The sequence below is a fragment of the Bos indicus genome, chromosome 1 (assembly GCF_029378745.1).
Source record: "Bos indicus isolate NIAB-ARS_2022 breed Sahiwal x Tharparkar chromosome 1, NIAB-ARS_B.indTharparkar_mat_pri_1.0, whole genome shotgun sequence".
Classification (NCBI taxonomy): domain Eukaryota; kingdom Metazoa; phylum Chordata; class Mammalia; order Artiodactyla; family Bovidae; genus Bos; species Bos indicus.
In genome coordinates, this window is record NC_091760.1 from 107,543,802 (window position 1) to 107,560,588 (window position 16,787).

At 35.3% G+C, this 16,787-nt stretch overlaps 1 protein-coding gene and 1 pseudogene across 6 annotated transcripts in view; one reads left to right on the forward strand and one right to left on the reverse strand.

Annotated features, from left to right (window-relative positions):
* The window catches only part of IFT80 (intraflagellar transport 80), a 131,738-nt gene that overhangs the window by 89,439 nt on the left and 25,512 nt on the right, over positions 1–16,787 (forward strand). For all 6 annotated transcript variants that reach the window (XM_070792423.1, XM_070792419.1, XM_070792435.1 and 3 more), the window contains 5 exons: positions 4,111–4,274; positions 9,732–9,796; positions 11,425–11,560; positions 11,963–12,110; positions 13,216–13,387. In XM_070792423.1, coding sequence (XP_070648524.1) covers positions 4,111–4,274; positions 9,732–9,796; positions 11,425–11,560; positions 11,963–12,110; positions 13,216–13,387 — 685 coding nt within the window. The remainder of the gene's footprint in view (positions 1–4,110; positions 4,275–9,731; positions 9,797–11,424; positions 11,561–11,962; positions 12,111–13,215; positions 13,388–16,787) is intronic.
* Positions 1,385–2,035, reverse strand: LOC139184025 (GTP-binding nuclear protein Ran-like; annotated as a pseudogene).

Genomic DNA, 16,787 nt, shown 5'->3' on the forward strand with positions numbered 1-16,787 from the left:
TTGAATCTGAGCAAACTCTGGGAGATAGTGAAGGATAGGGGAGCTTGGTGTGCTGCAGTCTGTGGGGTCACAAAGAGTCAAACATGACTTAGGAACTGAACAAGAACAAAATACTAGAAAGTAAAATTGAGAGATTTAAAAGGTATCAATTTATTATAAATGATAAGAATAAACTTATTGCAAGTAAACATCAGTAATGATGAGAGAATGACAGTGAAACAGGCAAATTACTATAACATAGTTTTGACCTCATTGTTCCTGTATTTTCTGTCTTGTATTTGTTTTAAAATACTGGTTGAAGTTCATTCATTTTATGAGGCACTACTAGGTTGTGATCTGGAGTTTGAAAAACAATATTCTCTACCAAGACTCTGTGTATACAGGACTGAGAAACTCTGGGCCAATTAACTGGAGTAAATTAGTAATAGCTATTACTCAGGAACCCACATTTTTCCATGAAAATGGTCAATCAATCTGTAACGTACAGTGGTACCCTACTGAATCAGAGGTCAGAGTTAGAAAGTTAAACGTGATAAAACCAGGAATAAAGCATGAAAATATAATCTGCAATTACTTAAGATTGATACCCATGAAATCTTTTCACTAAAACCATTAATTACCTCATTCCTTTACTCACCACTTGGTAGCTCTTGAGAGTGTTATTATCAGGTTTTCTAGCCCATTTGTTGTTGTGTAGTTGCTAGATTGTGTCTGACTCTCTTGCAACCCTTATGTACCACAGCCTGCCAGGCTCCTCTGTCCATGGGATTTCCCAGGCAAGAATACTGGAGTGGATTGCTTTTTCCTACTCTGAGATATTTTCCCAAGCCAGGGATTGAACTTGTGTCTCCTGCATCTCCTGCATTGGCAGGCGGATTCATTACCACTGTGCTACCTGGGAAGCCCATAGCCTTCTACAAAGAGCCAGATAATGAATGCTGGTGGGCTATTAGAATCTGGCACAATGACAGGAAGAAAGTGACTGCTGGCAAGGGAGCATGGAGAAAAACTAATGGCACAGAGCCATTTTTTTTTTAAACACAACTTTATTCTGATTTTAAACGAAAAGAAATAGGAATGACAGTAACAAACAAGATTCCACCTCTCAATATTGTCATGTGACTATAGCAGTCTTATATTTGAAACTCAAGGAGGAAACAACTGTGTTCTGAAACACCTAAATATGCAGGTCCAAAAAATGAGGGTATTTTTTTTTAAACTGCCATATTCACTCGAAAGCCCATCCATCTCCTCCCGTATCCAAAGATTAAACACATGTTCTTCTTAGCTATATAATAAAGTGGCAAACACACTGCATCACTGACATCACAGGACAGTTGCCTATAATACTAGACTTCTGACACTGGGCCCCAGCTTCACTTTCTCACAGGTCGTCATCTTCATCTGGGAGAGCAGTTGTCTAAGCAGCCTCTAAATCGTGCCCGTGCTGTGCTGCCAAGACTGGGGCCATGACCACCTCTGGCGGGGCAAGAGCAGGCATGGCAACAAACTCCAAGTTAGGGTCCTGATCACTTTTCTAGCAAACCAGAGGAAGGGCTTTTCAAAGTTGTAGTTACTTTTGGCAGAAATGTCATAGTACTGAAGATTCTTCTTTCAGTGGAAGACAGTTGACTTTTCCTTAACCTTTCTGTCCTTAATATCCACTTGGTTGCCACACAACACAGTCGGGATGTTCTCACACACTCATACCAGATCTCTGTGCCAGTTAGGTGCATTCTTGTAAGTTAACTCTTGATGTTACATCAAACATTACAATGGCACACTGAGCTTGTATATAATAGCCATCTCTCAGTCCACCAAACTGCTCCTGACCAGCTGTATCCCATACACTGAACTTAATCGGTCCTCTGTTGGTATGGAACACGAAAGGATGGACCTTAACACCCAAGGTAGCCACATACTTCTTCTCAAATTCACCAGTCAGATGACATTTCATGAATGTAGTTTTTCCAGTACCACTATCACCAACCAAAACAAGTTTGAACTGAACTTGGGGTTCTCCTTGGGCAGCCATTTCAATGTTACTTCCAGAAGTGTCTCTGTGCCTGTCTGACTAAGGGCTGGAAAGGTGGTGGAAGCATAGCACCAACATTCTCCTAAGTATCAAAGCTATCAGTTGCATAGTTGCTAAAGAGTATGATCATCATATTGACGACCCTGAGTGATCAAGAAAATAATTGTATCAGATTTTCTACCAACTGTTTAATGATATTGAACCAGTGATTGATTGATTGATTGATTGATATGGTTAATTTTGCAAATAAAAAGACATCTTTGCTAGTTAAAAGGTAAGATGTCAGCTATCTAAAAAACCATATTTTTGAAATTCTTTTTTACTTGAATAGTTCCAAATAAATTTATTTCTTTATACAGTATTTATAAATGCGTATTGAATATGCTCTTGGTAAAGTCATATGTTAATAGCGTAAATGATTAGATAATTAAAGAATATTTTATTTACTAACCATTGCTGGCCATATTTGTACATTAGAAATGTTTGCCCCTTGGAATAGTGTTTATTCACAGGAAGTTAAAACTTTAGTGTGTTGTTTAGAAGAGAAAATGCTTTTATTACTGAGACAAAAAAAGAATATATACTAGTATGATGTGTCACTTGTCAACATTAGCAAATATTGTTTTCATAATGTGTAAGGGCCAAATCCTTCAATTAAATAAGCCACGCAGCAGTACTCAAGTATTCATTTAATTCAAGTGTACATTTTTGGTGTTCATTATATACTAACTTTTGTTTGTCTTGATGTTTATTTCCTAATGGTTTCCACAGCAAAAAGGAACAGTTAGCAATTCTTGAATCAAGAAATAGTTCTGGGGAATTCCCTGGCCACCCAGTGGTTAGGATTTGGCTCTTTCACTGCTGAGGGCCCAGGTTCAATCCCTAGTTGGAGAACTAAGATACCATAAGCTATGTGGTGTGATCCAAAAAAAAAAAAAGTTCTGAATCAAGGATATTAATAGCTTGAACATAAAGTTTTAAGAAGTCATAATATGTTCAGCTTTGAAGAAACAGACTCTCCGATATAGCAATAGTATGAGTGTAAATCAGTAAACCTTTTAAAGGGGAGTTTAACAACATATGTTAAATTTTTAAAAGTATATGCCCTTTGATCCAATTATTGCATTTTTAGGATTTATACTAAGGAAATAAGCGATGTAAACATACAGAGATGTGTATATACCTTAGACATTCTTTAAGAATGAATAATTTGAAATAAAATAAATGTCCATCAGGAAAGAGTTAATTAAGATCTATCCATACTTTGCCATAAGTTATCTCTACGGAGGTAAGAAGATTGCAAGAGATCTTTTAATTTCTCTGTATTATTTGAATTGTTTTTTTGTAATGTTCTTAAAAATTCAAAGGAAAAAATAGCAGCCATAAAATGTTTACATTTTTGACTTAAAAAATAAACAACACAGGATACTATGCCTTTAACAGAGCTGTCATCACAGCAAATGAACCCAACTACTGATATTAAAAACAGATTTTTAGATATGAATACATTTATTCATGATTACTGTATTATTTTAAAATCAAAGCTTCTTATTTTAATAAATGCTCACTGTGATGTTAATTTTTAAGTCGTTTTCACTGTTTAGGACTCTGCCTAGTATTTAATCTAATACTGTAATTTAATGATCCTTAGCATAATCTTTAATTGTAAAATATGTGTTAATACTGCTTCATAAAACAAATAGAGTCTGTCATTAAAAGATTCACTGAATTGTAAATTACATGATTTTTTATTGCTTTTGTATAGATATGCTTCTTTAGGAAAGGAAATGAATTATAATATTAAAGGAATCAAAACTTTATAGGGTGGTGATTATGAACATTTTCATTTTTCTTTTCCTACCTCCATCAAAAAACAAAGGCCTAGGAAACAAATCAGAACAACCAAGTGTTGACTTTTCAGGTTGTTTTTATATTTCGTTCTTTATATATCTATGTCTTATTATTGTTTTAATTGTAAGATTTAGATATTTCCAAAGCATAAAATATTTTCTAATATGAAAATGAAATTATAGTAAATCCTACTTGAGAATGCATCTTTATTCTGTATTTTTTAGACATTTTCTTCTTGTAGATGGTGGTGGTATCTATTTATATTCTTATGAAGGGCGCTTCCTTTCCTCTCCAAAATTTCCTGGAATGAGAACAGATATTCTAAATGCACAGACTGTCTCTCTGAGTAATGATACCATAGCAATAAAAGACAAAGCTGATGAAAAAAGTAAGTGCATTTTTATAATTTTCAATGAAATTTATTAAAATTTTCATCAATTGACTTTCATTTTCTCATCTATTAATATATTGAATTTATATGGAAGAATGATGAGCTAATTTGTCCTAATTTGTCCTAATCATGAATTCTAATTCTAATTTGTCCTAATCATGAATTAAAGAACTAAAGTTGTAGTATCATTTCCAGTTGATGGAACAAATAAATATTGTCACAACATCAAAGCTTAGTTGTAAGAAGTAAATCTATATATTCAGTAGCTGTTGGTATAGTTTTAATTCAAGACTGTGAGTCCTAAAAATGTATGTTAATTTTTAAGTTTATTGAAAGTATTTCCTTTTTCTTTATTTAGTAACATAGTAAATGTTGTGCTTCATTGTACTATTTATTTTGCTTATGTATATTCATGTATTTTTTATACTTACATATTTTTAAACTAAAGAAGGAGAAAGTTACAAATAATTTTTGATTTTCATATAAAAATTTAGGCCACATTACTGTTTATAAATAAATTTAAGTATGTCAGGTGTTTTGGAATGCCACAGTATGAGTAAAACTTTTTTTAAGGCAATGCTGTATCATAACACGTATCCAACAAATAATATTGAGTGCTTCCTATGTGCCAAGTAGTCTTCTAGAAGTTGAGGATACAAAAGTGCATAAAAAAAACCAAATAATCAAGCAAATACAGTCAACTAATGATACATGCTGTGAAGAAAATTAATGCAGGGTGAGGGCATAGAGAATTCTAGAGCTGGGGCAGGGCAATGACTATAGGAAAAGAAATGCAATGGTGGGAATGATTGATATTTAAAAGGAACAAGGCTTTAGGACTAGGTCAACATGAACTAAGCAGAGTGAGATAGGAGAAGACACAAAGTTAGATAAGTAGCAGCCAGATCATGTAAAGACTTGGCCATGGTAAAGATGCTGGCATGAGAGAGTGAAGACAAGCATATTATCCTAAAATTTTTCCTGAGTGAATGAAAGATGGGGAATGAGGAAGTTTTGAGTAGGTCACACAAACCCAGAGTTCTGTTTTTGTCATGATAAGTTTAAATACTTTCTAGATGTTCAAGAGGGGTTGGAGAGGAAACAATGAAATAAACAAATCCAGGACTCAGCAGAGAGTTGGAGATGAGATATGAATCTGGGAGTCATTGATGTGTAGATGGTGCCATGGCATGATAAAGTCACCTAGAAAGTGAATATAGACAGAGAAGACCAGTGGCTGAGCGCATCAATATTTAGAAATGAGTAAGAGGAAAAAGAACTAGTGAGGTGAGAGTGAGAGTGAGGTATCCTTAAAGCCTAGTGGTAAGATACAGAATAATTGTTCTTCTCTGTTAATACATATTACTAAATATTCATTACTGTGACATGTTAAAAAAAGGTATGAGCTGGCTGTTAATTTTGTTAGTTCATGGAACACCTAATTTTGGAGCTAGAAAACTGTCCCACTTTTAAATTTTCAGTACTTTAAGATAGCATCACCTCTCATTCTGGTAGAAAAGATAATTCTCCTAAACAGAGCTATTCTCTAGTTTTATGCCTCTTTATGCCTCAGGCATTCTCTGAGAGAGGACATTTGGTAATTGTTTTGTTTTTAAAGGACTTCCTTCCTGTCTAAAAGAGAGTAAAGAGAATGAAATGAAATGAAATAAAGCAGAATCTAGACAGCAGACAGATTTAAGATGGGAGTGTAATTGTTAATAATTTGGAAGTCAGATTTTTGTCTTCAGTAAACTTAAATTTGAAAATCCCAGTGATCCCTATGAAGTTTCTATACTTTCCTTATTCAACATCACATATTTTAGATGGAAGCTATAATAAGGTATGTATGTTTCCAACTGAATATACCTTATTCTGAATTTTCCTATAGTTAATTCACATCTGAAACATATTTCATTATTATTTAAGCCATTGATAATTCATAGAATTTTAGAGTCAAAAAGAATTATGATTACTCAGCCATTAAAAAGAATACATTTGAATCAGTTCTAATGAGGTGGATGAAACTGGAGCCTATTATACAGAGTGAAGTAAGCCAGAAGGAAAAACACCAATACAGTATACTAACGCATATATATGGAATTTAGAAAGATGGTAACGATAACCCTGTATACAAGACAGCAAAAGAGACACTGACGTATAGAACAGTCTTATGGACTCTGTGGGAGAGGGAGAGGGTGGGAAGATAAAAAAAAAAAAAGAATTATGAATATTTTCAGAGTTATGGATTTACATGCAAATAAATTATGTTTTACTTACATAAACTTTGTTGAACAAAATAATCATGTTATATCATCCTGCCATAAACAGAAAATTTTAAAAACTAAAACTTAAATTATTGTAGAACTGATAGAAAAGTGAGAAGGAAAATAGTTTTCTTATGTTTAAAGAAACTAGTAATTACTGAAGGCTAGATAGAAGGCAGTGGCAACCCACTCCAGTACTCTTGCCTGGAAAATCCCATGGACGGAGGAGCCTGGTAGGCTGCAGTCCATGGGGTGGCTAAGTGTCGGACACAACTGAGCGACTTCACTTTCACTTTTCACTTTGATTCATTGGAGAAGGAAATGGCGACCCACTCTTGCCTGGAGAATCCCAGGGACGGGGGAGCCTAGTGGACTACCATCTATGGGGTCGCACAGAGTCGGACACGACTGAAACGGCTTAGCAGCAGCAGCAGCAGATAGAGATATACACTAACAATAGAAAGCACAATTGAAGTACCTGGAATCTTTAACCTGTAAAAATTTTCTTTCACGAGGACCATTCATGTATGAAATCAGTGGTTCCTTCCTGACTTGGGAGTTCCTTTACAGGCAGGATTCTTTGAACCAGGCCTAGTGGTCTTACGTTATAGTAGGTGCTCAATTAATGCGTGTTAAGTGCATTTGATTATGATTAAGGAGTAGAGGTACATATGATTAAGGTAGGTACTCCTTATGATTAAGGAGTAGGAGTATTGCTTTTAACTTGCTTATTCTCCTCATCCACCTTGCATGGATTCACTATGATGTCATTGTGAACTATTCTTTGAAACGAAAGTCTGGGTAGAGGAAGGCGAAGTTAGAGAGCAGTTACTAAGGTTTAGAAGCAACTCTTTCAGCTCCCAGCTCCATAGTTGTCCAATCTGCCAGTTTCTGTTGCGTATTAAAATTAAAATACAGGTCCAGCCTCCCACTTCAGGTGGCCACTGAATCAGGGCCACCTCCAGTTGTGGAAATTAGACAAATTCATCCATACACCTCCAGCTGTTTATAATATGTGCAGTCAACAAAAGGATGGAAAACTTACTTTTTTTTAAAAGTTAGTTTATATAGCTGTGAAAATAACTGGGCTTAGTTACACCCAAAGCATTTTTTAAAGTAGAAGTTAAATTTTTCTATTTTTGTTTCTATACTTAGTTAAAAATTCTATAACAGTATTTTTCTTTTTCATTTTTAACAGCTAGATTGGCAATTTTAGAACATAACTTATTGTGAAGACATGATTTTCTCTGTGAATATAGCCAGTGACCTCAAACTTAACATCCTAAGGTTTATTAACAGCTATAAATCAATATACTAAAAGTATGATCCTCTGGAAATTAAATATGTTATACATATATTAGCAGTTTTATGATCTGTATAAATTGTCCAATTTTTTTTGCTGACTACTCGTGTCACTTCTGTCTTTTTGTAATTCTTTGTGTGTGTTCAGTTATATGAAATAACTCTATTGGAGATAAATCTTAAGCTGGAGTAATTTGGGAATTAAAGAGAATCACTAAAGCACTGACAGTCTTCAAAGAGCAAAAAGTAGTGGGCAATATCTCTGTCACTTATGACACTAGGAGAAACCTTTGATGAAACAGAGAAGGAGCAGAGGCAGCTTTTGTTCCTGGCTTCTTCAGTACATATCTCCAATAATTTTTACAACTTGGCCTACTCAGAATATCTGAGAAAGATAGGGTTGGAAATAGAGAACTTTGAATTATCATTTTTTAGATAATGATTGATGTCATGAAAATAATCCAGAAAAGTATATAGCATGAAAAGGTGACCTAAAACAAAACCTAGGAACAAGGATCACCAAAGAAGGAAGAACTAGCAAAAAGAGAATAAGCAATGGTCCAAAATAGGAAAGAATCAGGAGAAAACTGTTTTTTTGGTAGCGCACATAGGAGTTTCAAGAAAGGATGGTCAGGAGTATCCAGTGCTCCTGGGAGGTCAAGACTAAAAGTAGATTCTTGACTAAAAATAGACTCTGATTTGGCACCGTATGAGTCACTGATGATCCAGGCAAGAGCCTTTGCATCAGTGTAGTGAGGTTGAACATCAAGTTGCTCAGTGGTAAAGAATCCGCCTGAGACTCAGGTTCAGTACCTGGGTTGGGAAGATCCCCTGGAGGAGGAAATGGCAACCCACTCCAGTATTCTTGCCTCAAAAATCCCATGGACATGAGACAACAAAAGAGACACTGATGTATAGAACAATTTTTTGGACTGTGGGAGAGGGAGAGGGTGGGATGATTTGGGACAATGGCATTGAAACATGTGTAATATCATATATGAAACGAGTCGCCAGTCCAGGTTCGATGCACGATACTGGATGCTTGGAGCTGGTGCACTGGGACGACCCAGAGGGATGGTACGAGGGAGGAGGGTTCAGGATGGGGAACACGTGTATACCTGTGGAGGATTCATGTTGATATATGTCAAAACCAATACAATATTGTAAAGTTAAAAAAAAAAATCCCATGGACAGAGGAGTCTGGTGGGCTACAGTCCATAGGGTTGCAAAGAGTCAGGTGCGACTGAGCACACAAAAACCTATTTCAGGGAATTGAAAGTCCAAACTCTATAATCATATGTTTGGTCTTTCTGGTGACCCTATAGCTATCCTGAAGCTATCTAAGGAATCACCCAGATTCTCTCTATTAGCATAACAAAGACATTCCTGTGACTCAGAAAATTCCAAGGGTTGTGGAAGACCTGTGTCAGGAACCCAAGACAAAGACCACACAAATTATCACACAGTAGTGTACTGACCACAGGGAACTCATCACTACATAATTTCCTGGTAGTATAGTAGGCATTCAATACATCTTTCCTTTGTGAAATGATTGGGTTGTTATGTTGGTCTAAATCAGAGTTATGAAAATTACAAACTGCATCCAGATTTGGACTTGCCATTTTTGATCCTGTGGTACATTGATTCCATACCATTAATAATAATTCTAATTAGGGAATGTATATTTAGGAAGACGTGTTTGGTTCCACTGAGAAATATGACCTTATTACTAACTAGGAATTTGATGGCTGCTGCTCTTCAGTGCTGATAGGTATGCTGTGGTCCAAAGAGTTAAATAATTTCTCATTAGGATTATGATAGCTCCATAGAAATTTGCCAGTAAAAATTCTAATGTAATGTGGTAATTAATGCTTTACTTTTTTTCAAGTAATCTTCCTCTTTGAGGCATCAACTGGAAAACCAATGGGAGACGGGAAGTTTCTTTCTCATAAGGTGATGGATATTAGCTATGTTTAATGTAAATAGTTATTTATTTCTTTTCAAAATTAATGTTTTCAGACCTCCCTGGTAGTCCAGTGGTTAAGACTTTGCACGTCCATTGAAAGGAGCATGGGTTTGATCCCTAATTGGCAAAGTTCCATGTGCTCCATGGTGTGGCCAGAAAACAAAAATTAAAAACAAAACACTAGGAGCAAAATTAATGTTTTCATTTTAAGGAGGAAAACATGGAGATTAGTTTTATATTTAAAACCAGTGTAAATTCTTAGAGTATTTTGCCTAAAAATGTCCTAAAGACTAAGCACTATTAAATTCTGTAATGGAAAGCTATATATATGCAAATTAATGGAAAGAATCTGACATATGTTTTTGTTCAAGCTCTTTACTCCTTTTTTAAAAATTATTGTTTTATGTATTTTTGACTGTGCTCATTCTTCATTGCTGTGCACGGGCTTTCTCTAGTTAAGGCACATGGACTTCAGTAATTGCAGTGCATGGGCTCAGTAGTTGAGTTTGTTACCCCACAGCATGTGGATTCTTAGTTTCTGGACCAGGGATCGAACTCATGTCCCCTGCATTGGCAGGTGGATTTTTAACCACTGGACCACCAGAGAAGTCCCTCTTTACTGCTTTTCAATAAAATGTTCTATCTTGGTTAAACTTTTAGCACATATAGTATCAGTAAATAAAAATGTGTTTATACATCAATACAGCTTACACTTTTCCCATTGACCTGTTCTAGCCCTTTTTTTTAGGTTTTAAGACTGTAGTTAAACTGAAAAAAAAAAATCCTGAATTGCGAGCTGTTTATTAGTTTCTGACTTTTAGCCTTAGAACAAATAAATGGCACCATTCCATTGAGTTATCCTCCAATAAGTGATATATTAGGGTTTAAAGATTTTTTAACTTTATTGTTCAGTGCTACTAGTGAAGTGTCACCCTGTTTTTATTGTCTCCTTTTTGTAATTATTAGTTGAATAACAAATACATTCAGTGGTTCAGACATGGAAAAGCAGTCAGTGAAAAACTATTCCTGCTGCACCTGTCAGTTTAGTTCCTTTCCGCCGAATAAGTAGCCATCATTATTAATCTCCTGTTACCCTTCCAGAGGTTTTTAGTGCGTACATGGACAAAATGGGTATATGTTCCTTTCTCTTTCTTTTACAAAAAGATGACATATAAGTCTGCACTTTGCTTTTCTCATGCAGCATTCTATTTCTGGAAATTTTTCCATATCAATAGATAAAAGTACTTATGCAGTCCTTCTTCCTGCCATAAGTATAACATTTTATGGACGTATCAAAATTTGTTTAACTTGTGCCCAAATGATGGACACAAATGGAAGTGTATTTCAGCTTATAGAGTTTAAAAGATTACATTATTTTATGATGTTCTAATGGGCATTTTTCCCTTGTAAATTAAAAAAGTAATTACACTTTAGCTTTTGAATTATTTGTATATTAGCAGTTAAGTTATTTAGCAGGGACATTTTACCATTATAAGTAGGTAAATGATATTTAATTGATCTTTAAATAAACATATGTTCTTGTAAGTAAACAATTAAAATAATCTGATGTAAATACTAAAACTAATCCAGAATTTTCATTCTTTAAAAATTTTAGAATGAAGTTTTGGAAATTGCCCTGGATCAAAAGGGACTCACCAATGATAGAAAAATTGCTTTCATTGATAAAAATAGAGATCTCTATATCACTTCAGTGAAACGATTTGGGAAGGAAGAACAGATTATCAAACTTGGTAAAATAATTGTAATACATTTAAATTGTTTATTATTTTCAGTATTCTTAGATCTACTCTTTATATTATACTAAATAGCTTGTTTGAATGAATCTGTGAATAATGCTTTGGTCTCCTAACATTTCTTAGCTATTTAATTCCATTTTGATAGCAAGTCTTTAGCTGCTGCAACTAAAGTGGCATTGAAAAAAAGACATGTAGATTGAAAATAAAATGGTTCTGGGTAAAATGCTCAAATATTTCCATAAATTTTTATGTGAATTTTTGCACATGTTTTCACTATCATAAAATACTCATACCTACCAGCAGTTAGTTGGGGTCTTATGCATCAGCTAATTTTAAAGATATGTTTTTAATACTTATATAATGGAAATAATACATTAACATTCTTTTTAAAATAAGGAACAATGGTGCATACTTTGGCGTGGAGTGATACGTGCAATATCCTTTGTGGACTTCAAGATACTCGATTTACAGTGTGGTATTACCCCAATACAGTTTATGTGGACAGAGACATTTTGCCTAAAACATTATATGAAAGGGATGCAAGGTAACGTTTTACTGTGTGGGATTGTTTATTGTCATCAATAAAACCAACAGAGTGTTGTATTCTTGCTTCTAATTTCATTCCTACAAAATAATCTTTTATGTTACTTAGTTAATTAATAAATTATTCAGCTAAAGCTAATTTAATGAGATTTAAGTGACAGAATGAAGTTGAAAGTGTTGTATTGATGTAATACTATTTATTTATATGTTTCTTAAATGGATATAATTTTTTCTTATATGATTTTCAGGTTTACTGTTGTTTAATGGTAACTCAGGTAGTTTTTTCAATGTGGTGTAATTATTTTATTTTAGGCACTCAATATTTTTCTGTGATACACAATTTTATGACAGCCTTTACTCTTTCCCATTTTATCATTGACCTTGAGACTCTCAGAAATGTATGTCTCTCTAGAATTGAATTTTAAAATTGATATTAAATATAGAAAAAATACATAAATTTATTAAAAAGTCTTTTTTTAAATTTTACATTCTTCAGAAAATCAAATGTATTTATATTCCTAAATTCTCTAAGAAATAGCAGGGAGATCTCTTATTCTTGGCAAACTAGAAATACAAAGGCTTCTCAACGCCAAATCTTAGTTTAACTTTCATATCTCTTTTGAGTTCATTTTTAATATTCAAGCTCACATTAGCAAAACCAGAGAGGCATCATATAAAAAAATTAGTTAATGAAGAGAAGTTAGTCTCTTTACTTAAAATTCACCTCCTGTTATTATGAGAAAATAATCTTGGAATCAAATTTTTAATGTTTGCACTTTCAAAAGCTGAAGCCAAGTACTTTAATCATTTCTGTGATTTACCTTAATTCTTAGGAAAACAGATCATTTCAAATGCTTTTAGGCATAGTTGTCAAATATGTAATAATTTTTGTCATGTTAAAATGTTTGTATATTTTGCTCTAAGTGTACATAGCAAGTTAGATTCCAATATTTGTTTGAAGATATACATTCTGCCTGGAATTAACTTTCTTGGGGTGCATTTTGGAGATTGTAGATTTCATATGTATGTTGGGATCAGCTCCCAAATTTAAATTGTATGAAATTTTTTGCTCAGAATATAAATTGCATTTTGCCTTTTTTCAACAGTGAATTTAGTAAAAACCCCCATATTGTGAGTTTTGTTGGAAATCAAGTAACTATAAGAAGAGCTGATGGCTCTCTGGTTCACATCAGCATATCACCATATCCTGCTATTCTCCACGAATATGTAAGCAGTTCAAAATGGGAAGACGCTGTAAGACTTTGTCGTTTCGTTAAGGTACTTTACATTTCAGATCCACAATTGTATATATATTGTGTATTAGTTTATACAATATCTTTTTGCAAAATGATAAATCATAAGAGCTAAGAGTTGGAAAAATTGTAAACAAGATCACGTCTTTTTTTTTTAATAAGTGATGTCATGAGAGAGAGAGATAGATGTTGCTGTGTGATTTATTCTCTGAAGAAGCAAGCCGTTTCTTCTTTCTGGTACATGTAAAAACCTTTCACGGAACTTTATTTAAAAGTCAGATTCCCAGGTTCTAACCCCAAGGTTTAATTTATTAAATCTAGTGAGCCTGGACATATTTTTAAGTTCCTCAGATGATTTGTTATAGCTAAGGTTAAGAACCATTCACTACTTTAGATCAGCATTTTCCAACCTAGTTGAATTAAGTATTTTCTGAGCATATTGGACCACAGAACTATTTTGTTTTACATTGTTTAATTCTCTTAGAATACACTTTTGTAAAAGGACTTTTAGGTGGTTTTCCTTACAATGTGTTATTGATGACAGTCCGCTCTAATAGCATTGTCTGAAAACCTCACTTTTTCTCTAATTCCCTGCAGTTGCATTCTTTGACATCAAAAAGACTGGAGGGCTTATAACCTTGAGTTATCATTAATGTCTATCATAAGTTCAAAAATAAACCTTTTTTAATTAGAAATGAACATTTCACAAAAAATTTATTCAAAACTTTCTCTATGTGTTATAACAGAATCAGTTCAGTTCAGTTCAGTCGCTCAGTCGTGTCCGACTCTTTGCCACCCCATGATTGCAGCACGTCAGGCCTCCTTGTCTATCACCAACTCCCGGAGTTCACTCAGACTCAAGTCCATCAAGTTGGTGATGCCATCCAGCCATCTCATCCTCTGTTGTCCCCTTCTTCTCCTGCCCCCAATCCCTCCCAGTATCAGGGTCTTTTCCAATGAGTCAACTCTTCACATGAGGTGGCCAAAGTACTGGAGTTTCAGCTTAACATCATTCCTTCCAAAGAAATCCCAGGGCTGATCTCCTTCAGAATGGACTTGTTGGATCTCCTTGCAGTCTTCTCCAACACCACAGTTCAAAAGCATCAATTCTTCAGCGCTCAGCTTTCTTCACAGTCCAACTCTCACATCCATACATAACCACAGGAAAAACCATAGCCTTGACTAGATGGACCTTTGTTAGCAAAGTAATGTCTCTGCTTTTCAATATGCTATCTAGGTTGGTCATAACTTTCCTTCCAAGGAGTAAGCGTCTTTTAATTTCATGGCTGCAGTCACCATCTGCAGTGATTTTGGAGCCCCAAAAATAAGATCTGACACTGTTTCCCCATCTATTTCCCATGAAGTGATGGGACCAGATGCCATGATCTTCATTTTCTGAATGTTGAGCTTTAGCCAACTTTTTCACTCTCCTCTTTGACTTTCATCAAGAGGCTTTTTAGTTCCTCTTCACTTTCTGCCATAAGGGTGGTGTCATCTGCATATCTGAGGTTATTGGTATTTCTCCTGGCAATCTTGATTCCAGCTTGTGCTTCTTCCAGCCCAGCATTTCTCATGATGTACTCTGCATAGAAGTTAAATAAGCAGGGTGACAGTACACAGCCTTGACGTACTCCTTTTCCTATTTGGAACCAGTCTGTTGTTCCATGTCCAGTTCTAACTGTTGCTTCCTGACCTGCATACAGGTTTCTCAAGAGGCAGGTCAGGTGGTCTGATATTCCCATCTCTTTAAGAATTTTCCACAGTTTATTGTGACCCACACAGTCAAAAGCTTTGTCATAGTCAATAAAGCAGAAATAGATGTTTTTCTGGAACTCTCTTGCTTTTCCGATGATCCAGCAGATGTTGGCACTTTGATCTCTGGTTCCTCTGCCTTTTCTAAAACCAGCTTGAACATCTGGAAGTTCACGGTTCAAGTACTGCTGAAGCCTGGCTTGGAGAATTGTGAGCATTACTTTACTAGCATGTGAGATGAGTGCAATTGTGCGGTAGTTTGAGCATTCTTTGGCATTGCCTTTCTTTGGGATTGGAATGAAAACTGACCTTTTCCAGTCCTGTGGCCACTGCTGAGTTTTCCAAATTTGCTGGCATATTGAGTGCAGCACTTTGACAGCATCATCTTTCAGGATTTGAAATAGCTCCACTGGAATTCCATCACCTCCACTAGCTTTGTTCATAGTGATGCTTTCTAAGGGCCACTTGACTTCACATTCCAGGGTGTCTGGCCCTAGGTGAGTGATTATATCATCGTGATTATCTTGGTCGAGAAGATCTTTTTTGTACAATTCTTCTGTGTATTCTTGCCACCTCTTCTTAATATCTCCTGCTTCTGTTAGGTCCATACCATTTCTGTCCTTTATCGAGCCCATCTTTGCATGAAATGTTCCCTTGGTATCTCTCATTTTCTTGAAGAGATCTCTAGTCTTTCACATTCTGTTGTTTTCCTCTATTTCTTTGCATTGATCGCTGAGGAAGGCTTTCTTATCTCTCCTTGCTATTCTTTGGAACTCTGCATTCAAATGGGAATATCTTTCCTTTTCTCCTTTGCTTTTCGCTTCTCTTCTTTTCACAGCTATTTGTAAGGCCTCCTCAGGCAGCCATTTTGCTTTTTTTGCATTTCTTTTTCTTGGGGATGGGCTTGTTCCCTGTCTCCTGTACAACATCGTGAACCTCCATCCATAGTTCATCAGGCACTCTGTCTGTCAGATCTAGTCCCTTAAATCTATTTCTCACTTCCACTGTATGATCATAAGGGATTTGATTTAGGTCATACCTGAATGCTCTTGTGGTTTTCCCTACTTTCTTCAATTTCAGTCTGAATTTGGCAATAAGGAGTTCAGGATCTGAGCCACAGTCAGCTCCTGGTCTTGTTTTTGCTGACTGTATAGAGTTTCTCCATCTTTGGCTGCAAAGAATATAATCAGTCTGATTTTGGTGTTGACCATCTGGTGATGTCCATGTATAGAATCTTCTCTTATGTTGTTGGAAGAGGGTGTTTGCTATGACCAGTGCGTTCTCTTGGCAAAACTCTATTAGTCTTTGCCCTGCTTCATTTCGTATTCTAAGGCCAAATTTGCCTGTTACTTCAGGTGTTTCTTGACTTCCTACTTTTGCATTCCAGTCCTCTATAATGAAAAGGACATCTTTTTGGGTGTTAGTTCTAAAAGGCCTTGTAGGTCTTCATAGAACCATTCAATTTCAGCTTCTTCAGCGTTACTGGTCGGGACATAGACTTGGATTACTGTGATACTGAATGGTTTGGTTTGCCTTGGAAACGAACAGAGATCATTCTGTCGTTTTTGAGATTGCATCCAAGTACTGCATTTCAGACTGTTTTGTTGACCATGATGGCTACTCCGTTTCTTCTAAGGGATTCTTGCCCACAGTAGTAGATATAATGGTCATCC